Raw genomic sequence first — 27,110 nt, forward strand, 5'->3', positions numbered from 1 at the left:
CGCAGTCTGGCTTCAGGCCTGGGCACAGTACCGAGACGGCTCTGGTCGCCTTGGTGGATGACCTCCGCAGGGAGCTGGACAGGGGGAGTGTGACCCTGCTGGTTCTCTTGGACATCTCAGCGGCTTTCGATACCATCGACCATGGTATCCTTCTGGGGAGGCTCGCCGGGATGGGGCTCGGTGGCACGGTTCTGCAGTGGCTCCGGTCCTTCCTGGAGGGTCGTTCCCAGATGGTGAAGCTGGGGGACACCTGCTCGGACCCCTGGCCATTGACCTGTGGGGTCCCGCAAGGGTCTATTTTATCCCCCATGCTATTTAACATCTACATGAAACCGTTGGGAGAGGTCATCCGGAGTTTTGGAGGGTGTTGCCATCTCTACGCAGAGGACACGCAAATCCACTACTCATTTCCATCTAACTCCAAGGAAGCCCCTCGGATTCTGAACCAGTGCCTGGCCGCTGTGGCGGACTGGATGAGGAGGAACAAGCTGAGGATCAATCCTGACAAGACAGAGGCCCTCCTGGTCAGTCGCCCATCTGATCGGGGTATTGGGTGGCATCCTGTGCTGGACGGGGTTGCACTCCCCCTGAAATCACAGGTCCGCAGTTTGGGGGTCCTCCTGGATTCAGCGTTGACGCTTGAGGCTCAGGTGTCGGCGGTGGCCGGGAGGGCTTTCGCACAACTCAAACTTGTGCGCCAACTGCGACCATACCTCGTGAAGTCTGACTTGACCACGGTGGTGCATGCCTTAGTTACCTCTAGACTGGACTACTGTAATGCGCTCTACGTGGGGCTTCCCTTGAAGACGGCCCGGAAACTACAATTGGTCCAGCGCTCGGCAGCCAGATTAATAACTGGGGCAAGCTACAGGGAACGATCTACTCCCCTGTTTAAAGAGCTCCACTGGCTGCCGTTCACTTTCCGGTCCCAATTCAAGGTGCAGACCATCATCTATAAAGCCCTAAACGGTTTGGGACCCACCTACCTTAGGGACCGTATCTCCTACCATAAACCTGCTCGTTCCCTTCGTTCATCCGGGGAGGCCTTCCTTTCGCCACTGCCTCTGTCCCAGGCCCGTCTTGTGGGAACGAGGGAGAGGGCTTTTTCTGCTGTGGCCCCCCGACTGTGGAATTCATTGCCCACTGAGATTAGGCAAGCCCCCACCTTGTTAGCCTTTAAGAAAGATCTAAAAACATGGCTTTTCCGATGTGCCTTTGGGGAGTAAATGTACTATATTACTCTGGCTATTCCCCTTGGTTTTTATCCTTTAGACTGCTTCACCATTTTATTTCCCTGTTTCCCCTTATCCCTATGTCTCTCTCTCCCGAGTTTTTAATTAAGTGTTCATGTGGCCTGCCCTGGTTTTCATTGTTTTCTCCGATTTGGGTTGTAATATATATATGATGATTTTGCACTGTTATATTGTGTTATGATTTGCTGTTTATTTTGTTATATTGTATGGTGTCTGGGCATGGCCCCATGTAAGCCGCCCCGAGTCCCCATAGGGGAGATGGTGGCGGGGTATAAATAAAGTTTTATTATTTATTATTATTATTATACAATTACCCTCAGGCTATGTGGATAAAGTGTATATGAAACAAATTTTCTGTTCATAATTGTTCTGTCCATTTCTATGATATTTTAATATGTAGATACAAGTGCTTTATCCAAAATTTGGATATGTGTGTGGGGGGGGGGGGGGGGGGGGAGAGACTTCAAAGAACTTTTATACCAAACTGCAAAGTATCTATCCAGATTTCTAAGCTAACCTCCAATAGGTTTAGCATCTTGGATAGCTGGTTTAAAGTTTGGACTAAAATGTGGAGTAGATCCACTACCCACTCACATGGAAATCATCAACCAGCACTCTGTGTGTACTTTTGAATAATACAAACAGATAGAATCTCACTCATTCTGATGGAGCATGATTGATTTAGGAGCCCCCAGTGGCGCAGCGTGTTAAAGCACTGAGCTTCTGAACTTGCAGACCAAAAGGTTGCAGGTTCGAATCCGGGGAGTGGAGTGAGCGTCTGCTGTTAGCCCCAGTTTCTGCCAACCTAGCAATTTGAAAACAAGCAAATGTGAGTAGATTAATAGGTACCGCTTTGACTGGAAAGTAACAATGTTCCATGCAGTCATGCCAGCCACATGATCTTGGAGGTGTCTATGGACAACGCTGGCTCTTCGGCTTAGAAATGGAGATGAGCGTCAACCCCCAGAGTCAGACACGAGTAGAATTAATGTCAGGGGAAACCTTTACCTTTACCTATGTTGGATTCAGAGTAAAGATGGGAATCATATGACCCTCCAAATGATGCATTGCACTTCCCAGCATTCCCCATCTGTCTTTGCTTTACAGGGAGCTGCAGGTTAGAAACTGTGGAGCCTATGCCTTTTATATGCCACCCTGTGGAGGAGCTCAGATGCTCCTTATTTGAACTATAGCTCCCACAATTCTGGTTGCTGGAGAACTGACCTATTTATTTCTGTGCCTTTGATGGTGGGAACAGAGCTGCACTGAACCAAGCACAGGGCAAAGAGTCAAAAGACATTCACACCAGGAGGGAAAAAATACTTTATTTTTTGAGCCTGCTGAACAAGGAAAGAACGACAATTACAACCGTGTGATCATACAGACCAGCCAAAGATGCCGAGTCTTGATAAAGCTCTATATTTCCACTTTGTCATTTTGGAAAAGAGGAGAGATCCATGTGCCGCCACCAGCATGGACACCCCTCTGCTATTTCCAAGTTCAGAATGTCCTTCTCTGGCTTGATGCCGGAGGAGGACAGGTTTCCCTGAGGATGGACCAGATGTCCTAAGAATGGCCAAATTCCCCTTCTCCTAGGCATGTCCCAATTCTTCCGTGTCCCTTCGATACCAGGGAGCATCTCTCACCGCATCCTGCGTCTCCCTGGAGTCCACAAAGTAGGGCGTTCCTGTCAACTTGGGGTCATTCCATCTTTAAACGTTATCCCCGTCCCACCCCTGTTGAAAACATGAAATGCCGTTGTCCAAGGTGCGGATCCCACCTCGGTCGGGCTTCTAGGACAGACCTTGGCCTCAGTCTCAGGTCATCTCTGCAGCACCTTGAGATGGTTCTCTCCTCTCCCCTTCAAGCAGTTGCTCCTGCCAAGTTCCCGGCGGCTGTTCTAAAAACAAAAACAAAAGGAAGTAGGAGAAAGCGTGTTTATTTTCTTTGTCAATTGCTTTTCTATTCTACTTTTCCTTCAGTTTGTTCTAGACCAGTGGTTCCCAACCTGGGGGGGAAGGGAAGGAAAAGAAAGAACTAAAGGTATAACAAGTGATATTTACAAATTGCTAATAGATAAAGAGCAGGAGCAGGATCACCTTAAAGAAATGTGGGAATTAGATTGCAATAAGGAAATACACCCTCAAATCTGGAAAGAAATGTGGAATATGCGTATATTAAAAACATGTCTATAAGAATAAAAGAGAATTATTATAAAGTGGTTTGGAGATGGTGCCTCACACCAATTAGATTAAATCAAATTGATAAGAAATACTCTAAGCAGTGCTGGAAGGGCTGTCAGGAAATCGGTACATATATACATATGTGGTGGTCCTGTAAATATGTTAAAAAAATTTGGGAGAACGTTTTTAAAGAAATAAAGGGAATCACCAAAACAGAAATAATAGGAATGCCTGAAATAGCACTGTTGTCATTTAGGGATAATATTCAAATATCAAAAGAGTTAAAGGAACTAATCGCCAACTTGGTAACAGCAGCAAGATTGTTAATAGCCAAAAAATGGAAAGGAAGGGAGGAGTGCCAATTGGAAGAATGGTATAAGGAGATTTGGGATATTGCGATAAATGATAAATTGACATGTAAGATTAAAATTAAAAGAGGGTTATTAAAAAAGGATGATTTTGGGAAGGTATGGGGAAAATTTATAGAGTTTGTATACGTAGAAGGAAAGGGGGGAAAAACCTGTAAAAGAAACAATGGAATTTTGGAAATAAATATTGTAATTGGCTGGTCTGGGGTGAAGGGATAGCACTAGGTGAAGGGTAACAAAAGGTAAATAATATGAGTATGTAATATAGTTAGAGAGTGAAAATACCATAGGAGCTATGATATACATTCTTTAACAAATTGCAATACAGAGTTATGTATAAGTTAAGAAAAAAGGATTTCTGGGAGTTGAAGGTCAAAAACATCTGGGGACCCCAGGTTGAGAACCATTGTTCTAGACGATATGGTAGGCATGTGCAATGGATAAAAAAAAAATTCCAAAGTCATTACAAAATTAGATGGCACCGGCGTTTCATTTCTAAAGTGTTTCTTAAGTATCATTAGTAAAAATTTCATTACTATGACAAAAGTGATGAAATTTCATTACTTTTTCGTTGTAGTAATTGCACAAATGGGGAAACTTCAGGGGCTCCTTTGTCCCTCATTTCTACAGCTATAGGGGTGAAACTTGCTACAATGGTAGAACACATTCACCACAGTTTCAAAATGTTTCACTTATCTATGGATCTTTGGGGAATGTTCAGACTTTTGATTAATAACATTTTTAAACAACTACAAGCGCTATCTCCTTGAATTTTCTATACAATGACACAAGATAATAGGGGATCATTCAGCCCCAAGTTTCAGAAATATTCATACAACTACTGATTATAGGGAATTTTTAGAAGTGTTGACTAAAAGTGCTTTTTAAAGCCACAACTGTTGTGGTAATCTCTGAGCGGTTAGACTCAATTTAACCCTCTCTGGGGGAGGTTCCACCAAAATGCAGCAGAGTAGCAAAAGCAAAAGCTTTCAAATGCAACAGTTACTTACACGGGCGAGCAAAGAGAAACCTTTGACCATTTAGGATTGCAATGGACTGCAGAGTCTCAATAAAAGTTCAAAAAGTATTTATTCAGGTAAAAAGAACTCCATTGTAGATAGAAAGGCTTGGGAGCTGTCTAGTCTACTCTAGACTGGTTTCTAAGGAAAAATAAGAAAGGAAAAATAACAAACATCTAAATAGTCACATCTTGCCAGGAGAGATGGCAGGACGTGTTGTTAGCTTGAAGAACAAAGGGAGAAGAGAGAACCAAAATGGTTCCAACCTCATGGTCCAGTTTATTGGGGCCATAAAAGACATTCTGACCAATGAGAAGTTAGTGTCCCTGGAGATTCACATTTCTGCTAACTTCAAAGTAAGAGATGTGACGTAAACAGGATAGAGTGAAACACAGTAAAGCCTGTCTAGGCATGCTTTGGAAACAGGGAAAGGATACCATCAATCTAACTCTATCATCTATCTAACTACATTTAGACTTGAGTAGTCCAGGGTGATTCCCAACAACAACAGCTATCTCATTGAACGTCTCTCATATTAATAAATAGAACCTCCATTTAAGGATTCCTTTCCAGTCCAGCACAGAGATCTACTTACTAGAAGTATCGATCCGTCCTCCTCTTTGCAGATTCAACAATTTATTGGAACTCTGCTGCTGTGACGGAGAGACAAATCTCTTCTCTCTTCTGATGGGGGCTTTCTGATGCTGAGCAGAATTCTGTAGTTTAGGGCAGGGCCTTTTGAATGCTCTGACATAAGTCTCCTGGCCTTCCCAAACTACATTTCCCAGAATTCTGTGCTTTCCCAGTCTCTTTCCCAGCGAACTCTGTTTTCTCCCTGCTGCTTCCCTCTCCCAATGGTGAGAAGCCATTAATGTAAAGAGGAAAGGCAGCTTTCTTGGCATTGCTTTGCTTCCTTGCGCTGAAAATGAAACTGACTTTGGGAGACTTCAGAGATTTACACAATTCAAATGAAAAAGTATTGGGCAAGTTTTGATTCTGAAGTTTTTGGCGTGAGCCACACCTATGAGTTGGATATCATGTTGTAAGTTCAAATTTAACAAATTTGATACAACTTATGACGACTAATGAAAGAATTGCACACTCTAATGTACAGGGATCTCTCCTTTTCCTGATATACGATAAATGATGAATCTTTGGCCCCTTGCACACAGCTGCATAAAATCCACATTGAACTGGATTATATGGTGCTGTGGAAGGACCCTTTATCTCCCTTTGTGAGATACGTTGTACCCATACCGCAGAATTGTAGCAATTTGACACCACATTAATAGCCTCGGCTCAGCGATATGGAATTCTGAGACTGTAGTTTGATGAGATATTTATCTTTCTCTGTCCAAGAACTCTGGTTCCACAACAAGCTACAAATCCCAGGACAATGTGCATGCCATGACATGTACATATAACTTGTGGAACTTTGTGACATTTTGTTGTCATCCGCCTCTGATAATGTCACCCGGTGTAGTCTGCATCCTCCGCACTCCCTTAGTCATGTTATTATGTGCTTTGAACTGGATTATATGAGTCTACAATGCCAGATAATCTGGGATAAGAAGATAATCTGGGATCAGATCCTGGGATATGGGGCAGTGTAGATCCAGCTTTGTGCTGTGTCTACCCCAAGCAAAATAATCTGAAGTAATCTGCTCCAGAGCTTCCCCATGGGGTGTCCACACATACCGGTGTAGATGTACCAAAATCAGTGTAACAAGACTTGTAGTTTTACAAGGGTGCCTTAAACTGGAGTGCCTTACCTAACTACAGCTGCACAGATTCCATTGCATTGAGCCATGACAGCTAAATTGGTTTCAAATGGCATTGATTTAACAGTACAGATGCACCCACACTCTCTTAGCATCAGAGGAAGAAAAGGCAAATCCTCTCTGAACAAATCTGGCTCAGAAAACCCTTTCCATCAGTCAGAATGTGACTTGCAAAGGCATACTAACACCAGCAATAGCTTGAAAAACAATGGCAGTCTTTTATTCATTCTGTTTATTTGACAAAATAATCTTGTTTCCAATTAGAGTTCCTTTTACAAACTGTGCAACCCCACTGCGCATTTTATTTTTTTTATGGTATGGCCTTTTAAATTATTGTATTCTTTGCTTAAATACATTATCTTTCAAGCGTTCCTCATATATTGCTTGCAAGTAATAAGTTTGGTTTTGATTAAAACCCATATTGGTGACGGTGCAAAAACCGACTGCCCGTTTTATTTTCCTGCAGGGAAAAATGTGTCCAGCTGCACATTACAATAAAATGTTCACGCCCTCCCTCTTTCCCTCCCTTTCTGTCTTATTTTTGCCTTGGAGGAGACCGTATTACAACTTTACTCAGCTGAATTAGATAGGTGTTGACCCCTTGGAGTCCCAGTTCTCTACTGTGGAGAAGTTCAAGCCAAGCTACAGATGGATCCCCACTTAGCCATGGGAACCACTGGATAACCTTGGGTGAGGAAGGCAATGGGAAACCTCTCATGAACAAACCTTGTGAAGGAAACCCTGTAACAGAGTTGCCTTTGGGTCACCTAAGGTTAAAAACTGCAAGGCACACAGCAACAACTCTGTGTGTATGTGCCACTTACGTGACTCCATGGCTTTTATAGGGTCTTCTTAGGAAAGGAATTCATTCAGAATATACAGGCATGTAGCCACACCACATTGTGCTGCACAAATTGCATCCTGCCAACACATCTGTTCTGAGAGGACTCAATTTGACACTGTGGGACAATATAAAATCACAGAATCCTAAAAGTGGAAGAGACAACCAGGGCCATCCAATCCAGCCCCATTTCGCCACGCAGGGAAACACAACCCAAGTTCTCAGTTTATGCTGCTATTGGGTTGCTGAATGGCCATGTTCCAGAAGCATTCTCTTCTGACGTTTCACTCACATCTATGACAGGCATCCTCAGAGGTTGTGAGGTCTGTTGGAAACTAGGCAAGTGGGGTTTATATTTTCGCGCCCGTCAATTGGGGTTCTAAACTTGCAACCCCCTTTCTTCGGAAGCTTTGCCCTCTGGTTAAGGAGAATACTCAACACAAACTGTCTCTTTAACAAATCAAAGGTTTATATAAAGGTATTTACAAATACAGCAGAGTCCTTGGATTATTCAGCTGCTTCCACACGATGACAACAATACACCTCCGGCAACTCCAACTTGGATAAATCAGCCCCAGCAATTCCAGCTCAGCATTCAAGCTCCAAACTCTCTCCAACCTCAAACACCAACCTCAAGTAACATAATGTACTTAGTCTCTATTAGTAGTACTTCATCTCTAGCAGGTGGCTTGATTGTTGCTGGCCACACAGTGATTGGTCATGATCCTTACAATCACTTACCCATTTTCACTTAAGAAATGATATAAAACTCTGATCTGTGGAATCATGTTCAGGGTGGGAGAAAGAACTGTTGGAGGCAAGTGTGAATATTGTAGTTGGCCACCTTGATTAGCGTTGAATGGCCTTGCAGCTTCAATGCCTAGCTGCTTCCTGCCTGGGGGAATTCTTTGTTGGGAGGTGTTAGCTGGCCCTGATTTTTTTCCTGTTGGAATTACCCTGTTTTCTAAGTGCTGTTATTTATTTACTGTCAAAATTTTAGAGTTTTTAAATACTGGCAGTCAGATTTTGTTCATTTTCATGGTTTCCTCCTTTCTGTGGAAATTGTCCACTTGTTTGTGGATTTTAATGGCTTCTTTGTGCTGTTATTGATTCACATTGGCCTTTTTAACTGCCACATCACACAACTGACTATGTGGTCTACTAAGATTCCTAGATCCCTTTCGCATGGATTGTTTTCAAGCCAGGTGTCATGCATCCTATTTCTTTTAGTTTCTTTTTTCTTTTTGCAGTAGCTTCTATTTCTTCCTGTTGGAATTCATTTTGTTAGTTTTGGCCCAATTCTCTAATCTGTTCAGGTCACTTTGGGTGCTGATCTTATCCTCTGGGGTATTGGCTATCCCTCCCAATCTGCAAATTTGATTCTTTTCATTGTCCAGGGCCCCTTCCACACAGCTGAATAAAATCCCACATTTTCTGCTTTGAACTGGAATAAAAGGCAGTGTGGGCTCAGATAACCCAGTTCAAAGAAAATATTGTGGGAATATTGTTCTGCCTTGATATTCTGGGTTATATGGCCACGTGGAAGGGCCCCAAGTCATTGATAAAGATGTGGAATGTGGACAACAAGAAAGAAAACATAAAAATAAATACCCAGAGAATAATTATGGCTGGATCAGCTTTGAACTGGATTATAAACTTCTACATTGTCAGATAATCTGGGATAAGCAGATCATCTGGGATCAGGTCCTGGGATATAAGGCAGTGTAAAAAGGTAAAGGTAAAGATTTTCCCCTGACATTAAGTCTACTCGTGTCTGTCTCTGGAGATTGGTGCTCATCTCCATTTCTAAGCCGAAGAGCCGGTGTTGTCCGTAGACACCCCCATGGTCATGTGGTCATAGGAGTGCCATTACCTTCCCGCCAGAGCAGTACCTATTGATCTACTCACATTTTCATGTTTTTGAACTACTAGGTTGGTAGAAGCTGGGGCTAACAGTGGGAACTCAATGTGTTGTCGAAGGCTTTCATGGCCAGAATCACTGGGTTGTTGTTTGTTTTCTGGGCTGTATGGCCATGTTCCAGAAGTAATCTCGCCTGATGTTTCGCCCACATCTATGACAGGCATCCTAACGACTCTGAACAAAGGTTCCCCCAGGCCAGGATATGAAGCTTGGAAGGCCGTTTAATGCTAATTAAGATGATTAATTGCAACATTCACACTGGCTTCCAACAGACAAGAGTTCTTTCCCCCACCCTGGACCTTCTACAGATATATAAACCTTCCTTGCTTAGTTTCTCCACCTCTGAAGATGCCTGCCATAGATATGGGGAAAACGTCAGGAGAGAATACTTCTGGAACATGGCCACACAGCCCGAAAAATACACAACAACCCAGTGGGAGCTCACTTCGCTCCCTGTATTCGAACCACCGACCTTTTGGTCAGCAAGTTCAGCAGCTCAGGGGTTTAACCCGCTGCACGACTGGGGACGTAGTTTAGATCCAGCCTATATAAATCTGACCAGAGACTTTAATAAAGAGAATGAAGACATCAGGAGAGATTACTTCTGGAACAGCCCAAACACAACAACCCAGTGATTCTGGCCATGAAAGCCTTCGACAACACATTGAGCTCCCACTGTTAGCCCCAGCTTCTACCAACCTTGGATCAGATCCTGGGATACAGAACAGTGTAGAAGGGCATTTCCCAAAATAATGTCTCAGGCTCCTTCTACAAGGCAGGTAATCTGGATTATATATATATATATATATATATATTCCAGATTACCTGCCTTGTCTAGGATATATATATATATATATATATATACACACACACACTAGCTGTGCCCGGCCACGCATTGCTGTGGCAAAGTGGTGGTGGTATTGGTTAAAAATTGTTGTGTAATTTTTATTTGACGTTATTTGTATTTTTTTTATTAATTTTATTGTAAGTTATCTTTTTATTTATTATATTTTATTATTTTCTTGTATTATTTTTAGTTATTTTCTGTTATTATAGTATTTTGTTGTATTAATTTTTAGTGTTTTTAATTATTTTTAGTGTTTCTTATTATTTTTTATTGGGTTGCTAGGAGACCAAGTTGGAGGAGCTTAGCCTTCTAACTAGCAGCAATTGGATAAAAGCAATTATTCCTCTCTCTCTAATTAGGACTTTATTTTTCTTTTCTTTTTGTTGTATCAACCTAGAGGCGTGGATGATGGGTTGTGTTGTCAAATTTCGAGGTTGGGGGGCCTGTAGTTTTGTTGTTTTGTGGGTCGCCGTGATGCCATCACTTATATATATATATATATATATATATATATATATATTAATGTCTTTTAAATTTACTTGTGTGTTTTTGTTTTTGATATTACTGTATGCTGTATACTGTATGCTGGTTTTATATCTGTAAGCCTCCCCGAGTCCCTCTGGCGGGGTAGTGGGGTACAAAAATAAAATTATTATTATTATTATTATTATTATTATTATTATTATTATTATTATTATTATTATTGTTATTCGTGTAGAAGGGTCCTCAGGCGGCATCCAATACAGCTGCAGCAGGTTACACCATTTTGCCTGTCTTGGCTTTATTCTGTGGCATGCTAGGCTTTGTAGTTTGGTGAGATACTGCAGATTAATTGGTGCACTCCTCTGACCTGCAGTACTAAAGTTGTACTAACAGAACATCTAAATCCCTCATCCACTGGCGACGGCACCTTCACAGTCCCATAATCCTGAGATCTGTAGTTTGGTGAGGCCTTTCGAGCTTTAGCGCTGCAGCAAATTTAAGTATCTCACCAAACAAAGCCTTTAACATTCTAGGGTGGGATTTGTAGTTTGCCTTTAGCCTTCTTGGCCTAAGCATGCTGGTGCTTCACCAAACTACATATCCCACCCAGAATGTCTACTATTTTTGCAGGCGAGAACCAAAGCCCAAAACATCTGGAGGGCATTAGGTTGGGAAGGCATTTCACTATTCCTGGCGCACAGCTGGAATGGCCGCTCTGTGCTAAATTAAGATGCGCCACCTGCCATGCGCTGGAGGACCCGCTCGGCAACACCTTCCACAAGGTCACACTTCGGAGTCACCCGACTCTCCCAGTAAAAGAGGCTGTTAGGAGGGGAACGGCAATCGCTTCACTTCCCCTGTGAAATCCAACTCACCACCGGCAATGAAATACAGATGTAATCAATGTGGCGGTAACATTCCTTTGAAATATGGCCGTCCTCCCAACAGCAATTTCCGATTTCATTACATCCCAGATATATCCTTTATTTCATGCTCTCCTTGGCTAATCGTAGTAGAAAACCCAACTTTTACTTTATGCGCTTTGGGAGTATTCCCAAGAATTCCCACATCCGAAACACTCCACAATCCAAAATTATTGGCCAAGGTAGCTGAGATAGTGCCACCTTTGCTTTCTGATGGATCAGTGTACTACACACTTTGCTCCATGCACAACATTATTTTTAAATTTGTGTCTAAACCAGCTTTAGGCTATAACAGGCATGGGCAAACTTGGGCCCTCCGTGTGTTTTGGACTGAAAATACTCCTGCAAAGTGGGTAGAAACATGCTTCTTGATTGTTGGGAAGCCTGGTGGGGAATATCCGGCACTAGTGAAAATCTTCACAGTTTAGGACTCATACTGTGCAAAAATCACACTTTTGTTTTTTATGGAAAACAGCATTTTTCCATGTGGAGAGGAATATTTTCTATGCAGGAAATAATATTTCTGCAAATAATACATCTGCATGGGCAGATGTATTATGTTGTGACCAGAAAATCCTAGCTAGCATAGTGCTTGAGACTTTCATCTTCATACATAAGGCAGCAGAGTGAGTGATGCATAATACTAATAGTAGTAGTAATAATAATAATAATAATAATAATAATAATAATAATAATAATAAATCAGTACAAGAAAACCGCACTACAAACTAGAGCTGACACCTGGCACAACAAAACATTGCATGGAAAGTTCCTTGACAAAATTGAAGAAAAAGCTGATAAGGAGAAGACCTGGCTGTGGCTCACAAATGGGACCCTGAAGAAGGAGACAGAAGGCTTGATCCTTGCAGCCCAGGAGCAAGCCATCAGAACAAAGGCAATTAAGGCCAAGATCGAAAAATCAGCTGATGACCCAAAATGTAGACTGTGCAAGGAAACCAACGAAACCATTTATCATATCCTCAGCTGCTGTAAGAAAATCGCACAGACAGACTACAAACAGAGGCACAACTATGTGGCCCAAATGATCCATTGGAACTTATGCCTCAAGTACCACCTCCCTGCAGTAAAGAACTGGTGGGATCACAAACCTGCAAAAGTATTGGAAAATGAGCATGCAAAGATACTGTGGGACTTCCGAATCCAGACTGACAAAGTTCTGGAACACAACACACCAGACATCACAGTTGTGGAAAAGAAAAAGGTTTGGATCATTGATGTCGCCATACCAGGTGACAGTCGCATTGATGAAAAACAACAGGAAAAACTCAGCCGCTATCAGGACCTCGAGATTGAACTTCAAAGACTCTGGCAGAAACCAGTGCAGGTGGTGCCGGTGGTGATGGGCACACTGGGTGCCATGCCAAAAGATCTCAGCCGGCATTTGGAAACAATATACATTGACAAAATTACGATCTGTCAACTGCAAAAGGCCACCCTACTGGGATCTGCGTGCATCATCCAAAAATACATCACAGAGTCCTAGACACTTGGGAAGTGTTTGACTTGTGATTTTGTGAAACGAAATCCAGCATATCGATCTTGTTTGCTGTGTCATACAACGTCGTTGTGTCAATAATAATAATAAATTTTTCTATCCCACCTCCATCTCCCCGAAGGGACTCAGGGTGGCTAACATGGGGCCAAGCCTGAAGAACAAACAGTAAACAGAATAAAATGCATATATAGCCGACATCATCATACAAAAATAGTGGCTTAATATGCAGTGGGCATGGATGTGCATTCAGATGCTCCTCAAAATGCACCAGGAAACCAGCTAGACCATGAAGTACCCTCCAAGTAGTCAATGTGCATCATGGTGATCCACTAACAGGGTTTTGTTTCTGTAACATAGCCACAGAGTAAAAAAGTTATGAAAGGTAGGCTTTCACATGCGGTATGGAGGAAATATCCCAAAACATGAACAGTGTTCTAACATGTAAAGCTTTTCCAGAAATCCAAACAGTATTGCAGAAATCAGCCCTGAATTGTGAGTTTTGAACAGAAGACTAAGGTAAGTTAGATTGGGTTGCTGTGAGTTTTCTGGGCGGTATGTCCATGTTCCAGAAGCATTTTTTCCTCGCATTTTGCTCACATCTATGGCAGGCATCCTCAAAATTTTTGTGAGGTCTGTTGGAAACTAGGCAAATGGGGTTGGACTGTTCTGTGGGATGTCCTGGGTGAGAGAAAGATCTCGTCTGTTTGAGGCAAGTGTGAATGTTGCAATTGGCCAGCAAGATTAGCATTGAATAGCCTTGCAGCTTCAAACCCTGACTGCTTCCTGCCTGGACAAAGTTAGATTTATAAAATCCTATTTGGAAGGGATGACCGGGGCCATCCAGTCCTTCTAACATGTAGGAAGACACCATCAAAGCACTCCTAGCAGGTGGCCATTCATCCAGCCCCTGCTTAAAAACCCCAAGAGAAGGAGACTATACCAAAATCCCAATATCACACTATCAAACAGCTCTTGTTGTCAGGAAATTCTTCCTATGTTTAAGTGAAATTTCTTTTCCCGTAGTTTGAATCTGTTACTTCGTGTCTTATTTCCTCAAGATGTTAAAAAACATGATTTTCTCCTCCTTAACGTGACCTCCTTTCAAATATTTAAACATGACTCTCAGGTCCCCTGTAAACCTCTTATTCAAGCTAGATATTGCCAGATTTCTCAGTTGCTCCTCAGAGAGATTCATATTTTGCATATTTTCACCTTCCAGCCTATCCATATCGTTCTTCGATTGTGTGACCCAGAACTGGACACAGGGTTATTCCAGGTGAAGTCTGACCAAAATAGAATAGAGTGGGACTAGGACCCACAGCTGTATAAAATCCACATTACCTGGACTGGATTATACAGCAGTGTTGGAGGGATCTAGGACTTCCTTCAATCACCATGCTTCTTTAGCTGCAGTATTTTTTATCATGTCTGAAGTGACTTGAGAACATATTTCAAGTCACTTCTGGTGTGAGAGAATTGTCCGTCTACAGAGACGTTGCCCAGGGGGACATCCGAAAGTGTTGCTGGGAGGCTTTTCTCATGTCCCCACAAGCTAGAGCTGACAGATGGAAGCTCATCCCATCTTGCGGATTCTGTTGAAGTGGGAATGATTGTATATAGAGTTGTTTAAATATAATTGAGTTGTAGTGATGCAATATGAGCTGGAGATTGCATCATGCACTGTCTGCTGTCCACTATGCGAGTGTGTAAAGAGTTAACTGTGTATTGCATCAGACAGCAGAGGTGGTTATAAATAGCTCCCTGTGTTATCTGTTCGTTCTCTGCCCTCTGCCCTCTGCTCTCTGCTCTCTGCACTCTGTCTGTATATATCGTCTTGAGAGTTTTCCGTTTGTTAGTAAATCTTTTTTAGATAGCCAAACAGGCTTCAGCCTCTTTATTGGTGCCGGTGATTCTTCATTGATCTTCCGCTGCATGTGTGTTTATCCAAACCGCGGGCTCTGACAGATTCGAACTGGCAACCTTCAGGTCAGCAATCCAACCTTCAGGTCAGCAGTTCACATGTGTTTAACCCATTGCACCACCGTGGCTCTTAGCTGCAGTATTACATTATTGACTCTTGCTCAGCTTGTGGTTTAGAGTGCATCTACACTACACTGCTTTAATTACACAGCTCTGTGCTATGGAATCATGGGAGTGGTTGTTTCACAGGACTTTTAAAACTATGTTTACTTGTTACAGGTTGAATATCCCTTCTCCAAAGTTTGGGAGCTTTTTTGGATTTTGAAATATTTGCATCTACAATGTGAGATATCTTTTAAGATAGTATCCAAGTCTAAACATGGAATTCACTGATGTGCAATACACCTTATGCACATAGTGGGAAGGCAATGTTATGCACAATTTTAAAAATATGTTGTCGAAGGCTTTCATGGACGAGATCACAGGGTTGTTGTATGTTTTCCGGGCTGTATGACCATGTCCAGAAGTATTCTCTCCTGATGTTTTGCCCACATCTATGGCAGGCATCCTCAGAGGTTGTGAGGTATATGGAGAAACTAAGTAAGGAAGGTTTATATATATCTGTGGAAAGTCCAGGGTGAGAGAAGAACTCTTGTCAGTTGGAGGCCAGTGTGAATGTTGTAGTTAATCACCTTAATTAGCATTGAATAGCTTCACCTCCTGGCTTCTTCCTGCCTGGGGGAATCCTTTGTTCAGAGTCGTTAGCTGCCCCTGGTTGATTCATGTCTGGAACACTTCTGTTTTTTAAAAAATAATTTTGTGTGCACTAAATCATCCCAAAGCAAAGGGGTCACTATCTCAGCCACTCACATGGACAATATCAGATTTTGAATTTCTAGGTAAGAGATGCTCAGGCCATATAAACTGCCTTGTGTTTTAAACCACAAAAAAGTGGTTTCACTTGGGGATTTGCCTCTTCTACAATGAGAAATATTATTATTATTTGAAACACAACAAGATGAGTCCACAGCAGACACTCTACTGGCTGTTGTATTGGATCACACATCGGGCACTTCCCAAGTGTATTATTATTATTATTATTATTATTATTATTATTATTATTATTATTATTATTTTAATATTATATTTATTTATATCTTGCTTTTCACTCTTAAAGGAGACTCAAAGCGGCTAGTTCACCGAAAAGATGCCATTGGGAAAGAGGGAAGTGACCAATATACATTGGAACCAATAAACAAAGGACCAAAGTGCATCAAGAGCATTACATAACTGGACCAATGACCACTTCAGCAATGCCTAGGCAGTACTGTTGCCCATTGGTAGAGACCAGTACGTATTGGGATATTCTTGCAAATGCCCTTAGCTCTGTGATGCTCAGAAATAACACTATGGAGCTTTGGAGAAGGGAGGAAGGGATTCCAATAGCGAAGAGTGCATTGGCATGGCATGCCACATTGTGACCTGTATGGAAGGTCTGTTTAACGGTCAAAGATCAATGCTTTGGAATTAAGGGAGCTGTAGTTTTGTAGTGCAAGGCTTTCTCTGCCAAAGAGAGCTGGTGCCTCCCTAAACATTGGACTATGGCAGTTACAATGGGGTCAAACTGTATTAATTCTAGAATGTAGGGATATTCTTAGGCAAGCATTTGTCTCAACAGAATTTTGGCCAGAGGCAGAAGGAAAAAATCCTTTCTCTTCCAATTGAAGAAAATGGTCAGGAACTTCAGGGAGGGAGAGCTGGGAGTCTGTGAGCACTGCTGCCCTACATCCAACAGCTGCTTCGATTTGTAGTTTCAGTTCCTAACTTTATGACCACTAAGAAAGCAGAGTTTGTTGCATGGTGTTGTTCCAGACTTGAAAACAAATGTTGGACCAGTTGCGGAGTCTGGGAATATACCCTCAGCATCTCACAAGAGAAAACCAAGACATTTGTGGCCAAGCAACGCCAGATCATGCTCAAGAAGATGATCAAAATTGAGCAAGAGAAAGGACAGATGAGCGAAGAGAGGCTGCCATAGTTTGCTTTTGTCTGAGGTTGCATCTGCACCATAGACATAACACAGTTTGGCACCACTTTAACTGCCATGGCTCAATGCTATGAGATTATGGAAATTGTGAAAGAACTAAATAAAATCTTGAGTGCCACTAAAGTTAGGATTGTTCATTCCATTGTATTTCCCCATTTACAATATCTTTAGCCTTCTCTGTTAAAGAGTTCTGGTGCCTCAAAGGAAATATTCCAGTATTTCATAGCATTTTTTGTTGAGTCAGAAGCAACTTGAGAACATGCTGCAAGTTGCTTCTGGTGTGAGAGAATTGGCCGTCTACAGAGACGTTGCCCAGGGGACGCCCGGATGTGTTAGCATCCTACTGGGAGGCTTCTTTCACGTCCCCACAAGCTAGAGCTGACAGACAGGAGCTCACCCCATCTCACAGATTCGAACTGCCAACTTTCAGGTCAGCAACCCAGCCTTCAGGTCAGCAGTTCAGCCAGCACAAGGGTTTAACTCATTACGCCACTGCAGCTCCTATTTCATAGCATTGAGCCGTGGCAATTAAAGTGCTGTCGAACTGCATTAATTCTACAGTGTAGCTCCACCTTTAGGCTAGTGGGAAGGGCAAAACTCAACATTTTCCTCTCCTCTGCTCTCCACCAGCTAAAGCCCCTTCTACACTGCCATATAATCCAGACTACCAAAGCAGATAATCCACATTATCTGCTTTGAACTCGATTATATGAGTCTACACTGCTATGTAATCCAGTTCAAAACAGATAATCTAGATTTTATACAGCAGTGTAGAAGGGTCTTATGAAATATTTCTTTTTGAGACTATGTCTCCCAGAATCCCCCAATATGACTACCAAGGGGTTTTTGAGAGAACATAAGTGAGTGGATGCGGTTTCATTCATTGCTTTCTCATCTTTCTCCCAGCATAAGGCAGCTCAACAGTATAATTCAAAATAGCTAAAAGCTTGACATTGAAACAATGCAACATAATAATCTATCGGATCAAGCAATTTCATCCGAAGCACTCGATTGAAATAATTCAAATCAGGGACCAGCAATGTCAGGAACCAACAAATTTTTCCCCATTTTGGCAGTGATTGGCACCAACTTTGCAGTACATTTTTTGTCATTGACATTTATAGCAACCAACTACTCAGAAACCCATATTGGCCCATTTGAATACCACTGGTTTAAAAATAAGTATGTTTTGGACCTCAGCTTAGGTTCCATAATAAAGACAATATGCGTAATATGTCAAAACCTTGGAAGTTAAGCCCAAGTTTGACAGTGATAATTTTCCTATCCTGCTGCACCTAAACTCTTTTACTCAAAATACCCAGATAGTGGAATGCTTCTAACCCTCCAGCCTTAACTTAGTTGCAGAAACTTGGTTTAAACGTCGTTGTTATTCAAGTTATTTCTGAATAACTGTTTATTTTATTTTCTGGTTGTATGTTGTATGTCAATGTGTTAAATGTTTTGATACGGCCGATGGGCTAATCAATAAAATGTGTTGTTGTTGCATCCCATTTGAAGACTCTATGGCTATAACAAGTCAAGAGCCAAAGGCCTGACTACAGAAAGAGCTATGAAGGAACTTGACAAGATCCCGAAGCGTCAAGATATATCATGGAATACTAAAGTTAGGATGATCCATGGCATCGTATTTCCCATTTCTATTCATGCTTTTGAAAGCTGGACAGTGAAGAAAGCTGATGCGAAGGGAATCAACTCATTTGACATTAAATGCTGGAGGAGAGGTAATACATTTGCTAAATGTATATTTGAAAGCAAATCAAGCCTGAACTCCTTTTGGTTAGTACTTGGAGGGGAGACTGCCAATGAATACTAGATTCTGTATACTCTGGACCCTGCTACACTGTCATGTAAAATCCAGATCATCTGCTTTGAACTGGATTATATGGCAGTGTAGACTCATATAATCCAGTTCAATGTGGATTATTTGCTTTGATAGTCTGGAATATATGGCAGTGTAGATTTTTGTTTCAGAGGAAGGCTCTGGCTAAACCACCTCCTAGAATTCATGCTCATTTTGCAGCAACTGGGATAAGCAGAGAGCAAAGACAGAAATGAGAATGAAATGGTGAGGTTTTAAAAATTGCTGAGAAAGTGGGATGACAGAGGATTAAGTGGGACTATCCCTGACAAACTGAAACAGTAGAGTGATAAGCCTCTTATTCAGAAATTGAAAAGTTAACCACTAGTATAGGTTGGTAAAGGAAATGTTAACCCCTCCAGGTTCACACGTTGTAACCAATGGATCATCACATGGTAACTAGAGATTTGCCATATCTATGCTGGCTACAAAGACTATGTGTTAAAATAGCCCCACTGACTCCCAGTTTGTTTCATATTTACTTTTTATATTGTAGTACTTTTAAAAATTAATAGCCGCCTTGGTCCCAATTTTGAGATGAAGGTAGGTAAAGGTTTTCCCCTGACTTAATGTCTGATTGTGTCCGACTCTGAGGGTTGGTGCTGATCTCCATTTCTAAGCCGTAATGTCCTTAGAGGTCTCCAAGGTCATGTGGTCAGCATGACTACATGGAGCGCCGTTATCTTCCCACCAGAGCAGTACCTATTGATCTACTCACATTTGCATGTTTTCAAATTGCTATGTTGGCAGAAGTTGTAGCTAACAGCAGGAGCTCACCCTACTCCCTGGATTCGGATCACTGACCTTTCGGTCAGCAAGTTCAGCAGCTCAGAGATTTAACTGACTGAGCCACCAGGAGCTCCTTTGAGATGAAAGCAGAATGTACATAAATATGATGATGATGATGGAGTTGGTACTAAGTAATTACACTCACTGAGTGACTTTCAGCCAGTCCCTCACCTCCTCACCTTTCTTCCCTTACAGAGATGTTGCAAGACTAAAAACAAGAAGGAGAGGAGCCCTGCATGCCACCTGGAATCCACAGAAGTCAGGAGTGAGATGGAAAAATAAATAATAAACCAATTGTAGGTGTGAGGACAGCACACAACTCAGGATGGTCAGCATTTCAGAGACCAAAAAGGCCTTGTCAGGTCATGACATGCGGAATATTATTTCAGCATGAAAGGATGCAGGCAATATTTGGTCAAAGTAATGTAACATTACATCTGCCAAGAACTAAGGACCAGCAGAATCCTATATGAACAGTTACACTGCATAACATTATGCATACAAAGCTATGTTGTTGAGGAGCTAAGAAATTCCTCTTGGAATTGCAAGGATGTGTTGTTGCAAAGATGTATCCTGTTGTTCATCGATCCTGCTGTGCATCAGACCTCAATGCATACTGGACACTTTGTAAAACACCTGTTGTTATGTTGCGCCTTCAAGGGCTCTTCTACACAGTCATATAACCCAGAATATCAAGGCAGATAATCCACAATATCTGCTTTGAATTGAGTTAACAGAGCCCATACTGCCATGTAATGCAGTTCAATGTGGATTTCTGACTTGTGGTGACTCTATCACAAGGTTTTCTTGGAAAGATTTGTTCCAAGCGGGCGTCCCTATGCCTTCCTTTGAGGCTGAGAGAGTGCAACTTGCCCAAGATCACCCAGTAGATTTCCATGCCCAAGCAGAGATTCGAACCTCGGTCTCCAGAATTGTCACACAATACTTAAACCGCTACACTATTCTGGCTCTCACAGTAATGTAACAGCATATCAGCCCTCAAATGGATATGGATATAATGCAACTGTGCAATTCCAATTCACACAAAAGTAAGTCACCTTACGAAGATAAAGGTTGCCAAGAGGATCCCAGTGTTTATTTCTAATATTCTGTTATCTTTTCTCTTCATTCCCCAAAATGCACCAGTTTGGCCTGTTTGCTCCAGTCACCCTGGACTGCACTTGATCCAGAGTGCAATATCTAGAACCATCTCTCAGCCACAGGATACTAACCACTGGCTATCCAGGACTGACATCTGGCAACAACATAACTGACCTTCCCTGTAAGGGGGATCAAAGGGTCCTGATTTACAATCTGGCCTGCCTTTTTCAAGCAAGAGGCATTTGCTGGTGAAAATTTTGCAGACGAACTGGAAAACCTAGATCCCAACCCAGTGAGTGGCTTATGTCACCCTGGGATAAATAATAGAAGGATGTCATTCTGTACATGACCAAAAGTACTCTGTTTTTCAGCTGTTGCTGTTTTTGAGACTGAGGTCCTAAAAAGAGGCTTTCAATATATCCCATGGCTCGAAAAATTCAAAATAGTGAATAAGGAAAAGAAATACACACTTTAGAAGACTCTTCTTTGCTGTTGTGTGGTTTCCGGGCTGTATGACAGCATTTTTTCCTGACATTATGCCTGCATCTGTAGCTAATGGCATCTTCAGATGATAACTACTGGAGAAACGTCAGGAGAAAATGCTGCTAGAACATAGCCATACAGCCCAGAAACCACACAACACCCCAGTGATTCCAGCCGCGAAAGCCTTTGATATTACTCTTCTTTGCTCTTACCCCTCTGTGTGAGTTTCATCTTGACATTCAGCTTGGAACACAGTAACACTAGGTGCAAATGTCTACAATTTAAGGGAGCATCTACACCGCATATAATGCAGTTCAACACCACTGTGCAAGGCTTCTTTAATTCTACAGTATAGATGCACCTAAATACTGTTTTTGCAGCCCCAGACTCCCCAAACTGTCCCCAATAAGGCGAAGTTCCCTCTTAGTTACTTCTATAGGTTGTAGGCCCCTACCTACCCTTGTTAACATCAAAAATTATGGGGTTCCCCCCAAAAAAAAACTCAGGGTGCATCTACGGCATAGAATTGATGCAGTTTGATATCACCTTAACTGCCCTGGCTCACTGCTTTGAGCCTGGGAGCTGTAGTTTTACAAGTTCTTTACCCTTTTGTGCTAAAGAATGTTGATACTTCCCCAAACTCCAAATCCCAGGATTTCATAGTGTTGTGCCCTGATAGTTAAGGTGGTGTCAAACCGCATCAATTCTACAGTGTAGATGCATTACAAGGCTTCTGGTTTTACCATGTTTTCAATATGTTTCAAGTGTTTTTAACTGTCTTTAATCATTTTTTTGTAATTGGAATATGAAATTCCTTTCTTTGATTTTTATAAATTAAAGTTTTAGCTGCATCTTTTTTTAAAAAGTAGGCAAGCATGTCCATAAAAATGAGAAACTTATAGACAATTGGTGAATGCATTAAGTCTGTAAATATCAACCACATGCTTGCCATTCAAACGCACATGCAAATTAAGACAGAAACCTCAGTTAAAGGAACTGTTCCTATATTTCTAATGCAAAGCAGTGCAGAGATGAGCCCTGGAAGCACAACGATTAGGAGGCATAGGCAGGCCCACTCAGAACATCCATCCTGCAGAATTATAGCAGTTTGACACCACTTTAACTGCCCTGTCCTGTGGAATCCTGGGCATTGTAGGTTGTTGTTGCACCAGAACTCTCAGTCGGAGAAGAGGAAATACCTCACAAAATTGCAAATCCATACCATTGAGCCATGGTGGTTAATGTGGCATCAAACTGCAAAAATTCTGCAGTGTGGATACAGCTTGAGCTGTAGATCTGTAGCTGTAGGTCTGGAGAACAAGCCCTATGAGGAGAGGCTTAAAGAACTGGGCATGTTTAGCCTGCAGAAGAGAAGGCTGAGAGGAGACATGAGAGCCATGTACAAATATGTGAGGGGAAGCCATAGGGAGGAGGGAGCAAGCTTGTTTTCTGCTGCCCTGCAGACTAGGACGCGGAACAATGGCTTCAAACTACAGGAAAGGAGATTCCACCTGAACTTCAGGAAGAACTTCCTCACTGTGAGGGCTGTTCGGCAGTGGAACTCTCTCCCCCGGGCTGTGGTGGAGGCTCCTTCTTTGGAGGCTTTTAAGCAGAGGCTGGATGGCCATCTGTCGGGGGTGCTTTGAATGCGATTTCCTGCTTCTTAGCAGGGGGTTGGACTGGATGGCCCATGAGGTCTCTTCCAACTCTACTATTCTATGATTCTATGAGCACATCTCCCCTGGAGAAATTTGCAGGAAGGAATCAATCAATCTTGGCATGTTGTTGCAAGCTACTGCTTTGCTTTCTAAACTGGAGATTTGCACCCATCTTTTGCTCAGAACTGGATTTAGGGAAACCCTTATCCCCTGGCTGGAGATGACCCAGGCCAACCCTAGATACTGGTCACTTAGTTACTGATTTCCAGACTGAACCTTGGCCCTAACCACAGGCTCTCAAAATATACGCCATGGCTTGAAAAATTCAGGATATGAAATAAGAAAAAGAAACATGTGCCTTCACAAGGCTCTTCTTTGCTCTTTGCCTGTGTGGGTTCTATCTTCAACTTTCTAACATCCTTTGAAACATGTAAACATGGCTACCACGTTTCCTTTTAATCTTCTCTGCTCAATGATAAATATACTCAGCTCTCTCACCAGGCTTTGTTTCCAGATATCTTCAGAAATCCCAGGCTCCTTCTACACTGCCATATAATCCAGATTATCAAATCAAATAATCCACATTATAGTAGAGTCTCACTTATCCAACATTCGCTTATCCAACATTCTGGATTATCCAACGCATTTTTGTAGTCAATGTTTTCAATACATCATGATATTTTGGTGCTAAATTCGTAAATACAGTAATTTCTACGTAGCATTACTGCATATTGAACTACTTTTTCTGTCAAATTTGTTGTATAACATGATGTTTTGGTGCTTAATTTATAAAATCATAACTTAATTTGGTGTTTAATAGGCTTCTCCTTAACCTCTCCTTGTTATCCAATATATTCGCTTATCCAACGTTCTGCCGGCCTGTTTATGTTGGATAAGTGAGACTACTGTATCTGCTTTGAACTCGATTGCATGAGTCCACACTGTCATAAAATCCAGGTCAAAGCAGATAATCTGGTGTGGAAGGAGCCCTAGAGTGGTTAGAGATACTCTTCGGATATATCTACACTGTAGAATTGATGAAGTTCGACGCCACTTTGACTGTCGCAGCTCCATGCTATGGAGTCCTAGAGGTTGTAGTTTGGCGAGGAAACAAAACACTTTGGCAGAGAAGGCTACTTAAAACTACAACTCCCTGGATTTCATACAGTTGAGTCATGACAGTTAATATGGTGTCATTTCTTAAAAAGGGCAGTATGGATACAAGCCTGAGCAAATACAGGAAGGAATAAATCAATCTTTGCACATGGTTGCAAACTGCCATTCTCTCATCTAAGCTAGTGTCTTTTGAACCTAGAAGAACATGATGTTTTGCATCTTTGGTCCCTGGTTGGATGCCCACAAAAACAGGAGACTTTGGCCTGGGCAAGGTCCTGAGATCCGACAACCACACTTTGTGCTGAAATGGAGAATGGAGCTGCCTTGGTCGAGAGACTTACCCCTTTCCGCTGGTTGCTGAGGCAGAAGGTGCAAATGCTCCTCGGCTGCTTGGCCTCCATCTCTCCCTTTCCGCCGTAGATGGCACTGAAGCAAGGTTGCCCATCTTCACACCCTTCTCCCAGGAGCAGGACATTGGCCAAGTGGGAGATGTAGCTGGAGGCCAGGCGCAGGGTCTCGATTTTGGACAGCTTCCGGTCCACGGGCTCCGTGGGGATGAGGGTCCGGAGGGCCGTGAAGGCGGTGTTGACGCTCTGAGTCCGGTCTCTTTCCCTGGCGTTGGCCGCTTGCCGCTGCTTGACCACCACCACCGGACCAGGCTTCCGGGACCCCTTCCGGTGGCCTTCGCAGCATCCGTAGGACTGGTCCGAAGCATCACTTTCGCTCCTGTTCTCCTCATCTTCCTCCGACAACAGACTGAGGTCTGGGTAGAGCATGTGGGCCGCCATGGGTCGCAGCATAGTGAAGGCCATGGCGGTGGGGTCCTGACCCTCTCCTTTCCAAAGGCCCGAAGGCCGGGAAGTGGAGAAAGACTGCTTGCCCCAGAAAGACTGTTTGCTGACAAACGGAAAGAGCTTCAAGGCAGAGCAGCTGGACAGCGGCCACAGCCCACCCTCGCACTCCTGCGAAGGAAGGCTCTTTCCTCCTCCAGCTGGGGGGAAATTCCTCCACCACACCTTCCTTTCCTAGCTCTTCCTTCCTTCCTTTCTCCTCCTCCTTCTCAGCCCTCTCTGGCTGCCTCTCCTCCAGTGTCTGATGGGACTAGCAAAAAAAAGAAAAGACAGAGCTCTTTGGTATATAAGGCTGCGGGGAGGGTCCATGTGCCTGAAACAGAATCTCAGTCAACCAGTTAGGAAGCTCAGCATCCTCTCCTCCAAGCCAATCAGGGAACCAGGCAGGCCAGACCCTCTGAAATTGAAAGCGGTCTGAGAAGCACAACAGGAGAACACGTTTGTGCCCGGAGAGTGTATCTACACTGCAGAATGAATGCCGTTTGGCACCTCTTGGGGTTGGAGTTTGGGACAGTGTCAACACTCTTTGGCAAAGAAGACCTTTTGTTGTCGAAGGCTTTCATGGCCAGAATCGCTGGGTTGCTGTGAGTTTTCCTAGCTGTATGGCCATAATAATAATAATAATAATAATAATAATAATAATAATAATAATAATAATAATATCCAATGAAACATTTGGGCCACAAAGTTGTGCCTCTGTTTGTAGTCTGTCTGTGTGATTTTCTTACAGCAGCTGAGGAGATGATCCATGGTTTCGTCGGTTTCCTTGCAGAGTCTGCATTTTGGGTCATCAGCTGATTTTTCGATCTTGGCCTTAATTGCATTTGTTCTGATGGCTTGCTTCTGGGCTGCAAGGATCAGGCCTTCTGTCTCCTTCTTCCGAATCCAGACTGACAAAGTTCTGGAACACAACACACCAGACATCACAGTTGTGGGAAAGAAAAAGGTTTTGATCATTGATGTCGCCTTCCCAGGTGACAGTCGCATTGACAAAAAACAACAAGAAAAGCTCAGCCGCTATCAGGACCTCAAGATTGAACTTCAAAGACTCTGGCAGAAACCAATGCAGGTGGTCCCGGTGGTGATCGGCACATTGGGTGCCATGCCAAAAGATCTCAACCGGCATTTGGAAACAATAGACATTGACAAAATTACGATCTGCCAACTGCAAAAGGCCACCCTACTGGGATCTGCACGCATCATCCGAAAATACATCACACAGTCCCTGACACTTGGGAAGTGTTCAACTTGTGATTTTGTGATACGAAATCCAGCATATCTATCTTGTTTGCTGTGTCATAATAAAATAATAATAATAACCAGTACAGGTGGTCCCAGTGGTGATCGGCACATTGGGTGCCATGCCAAAAGATCTCAACCAGCATTTGGAAACATTAGACATTGACAAAATTACGATCTGCCAACTGCAAAAGGCCACCCTACTGGGATCTGCACGCATCATCCGAAAATACATCACACAGTCCTAGACGCTTGGGAAGGGTTCGACTTGTGATTTTGTGATATGAAATCCAGCATATCTATCTTGTTTGCTGGGTCATAATAAAATGATAATAATAATACTTTATTTTTCTATCCTGTAACCATCTCCCCGAAGGGACTCAGGGTGGCTAACATGGGACCAAGCCCAAAACAGAGACAAAACATAACAAGTTAAAACTAAAACAGTGTCAACACAACAATCAAATAAAATAAACAATTAAATAATCCAATTACAATTAAAACACAGAATACAGTATACTACCATCATTACTATATAAAAATGAGGTAAGAATAACAAGCCTCACCATGATGGATAAAATGGGGGCGGTCGTATAAAAGTGCATAATTTCAAGACCATTTAATAAAGTGCATGGACAAGTGTCAGAGAGTTGCCTGAGAAGATTTGGGATAAGATGGATTGGAAGGAAAATAAAGTGCAAGGAAGCAGTATATCAGTGATGGGGGTCTATTCCAGAAGCATTCTCTCCTGATGTTTCACCCACATCTATGGCAGGCATCCTCAGAGGTTGTGAGGTCTAAGCAAGTGGGGCTTATATTACCTATGAAATGATGTCCAGGGTGGGAGAAAGAACTCTTATCTGTTTGAGGCAAGTGTGAATGTTGCAATTGG

General features: G+C 42.6%; 1 protein-coding gene and 1 long non-coding RNA gene across 3 annotated transcripts; one reads left to right on the top strand and one right to left on the bottom strand.

The window, feature by feature from the left end:
• Positions 1–2,558: 2,558 nt before the first annotated feature.
• tcf15 (transcription factor 15) lies at positions 2,559–25,279 on the bottom strand. Of its 2 annotated transcripts, none has more exons than XM_008118799.3 (2): positions 24,470–25,279; positions 2,559–3,153 (listed from the first exon to the last, which is right to left on the bottom strand). In XM_008118799.3, exons 1-2 carry the CDS (start codon positions 24,938–24,940, stop codon positions 3,076–3,078), a joined length of 549 nt encoding a protein of 182 aa, XP_008117006.1. In that variant the 5' UTR covers positions 24,941–25,279; the 3' UTR covers positions 2,559–3,075. The 2 variants fall into 2 exon arrangements, 1 of the variants encoding a protein (XP_008117006.1); XR_507273.3 differs by lacking the exon at positions 24,470–25,279 and adding an exon at positions 7,932–8,820 and having other exon boundaries at positions 3,064–3,153.
• Positions 12,601–20,526, top strand: LOC134298552 (uncharacterized). Its single transcript, XR_010005667.1, has 3 exons — positions 12,601–16,405; positions 18,621–18,844; positions 19,966–20,526. It is a non-coding gene; the product is annotated as an uncharacterized LOC134298552 (long non-coding RNA).
• Positions 25,280–27,110: the final 1,831 nt, after the last annotated feature.

This window comes from Anolis carolinensis, chromosome 4 (genome assembly GCF_035594765.1).
Source record: "Anolis carolinensis isolate JA03-04 chromosome 4, rAnoCar3.1.pri, whole genome shotgun sequence".
Lineage (NCBI taxonomy): Eukaryota > Metazoa > Chordata > Lepidosauria > Squamata > Dactyloidae > Anolis > Anolis carolinensis.

Coding starts and splice junctions, on each gene's coding strand:
- tcf15 (XM_008118799.3), bottom strand. CDS start 24,940: ATGGCCTTCACTATGCTGCGACCCATGGCGGCCCACATGCTCTACCCA. Junction 3,154..24,469: donor TCAGCAACCAGCGGAAAGGG/GTAAGTCTCTCG, acceptor TTTTGTTTTTAG/AACAGCCGCCGGGAACTTGG.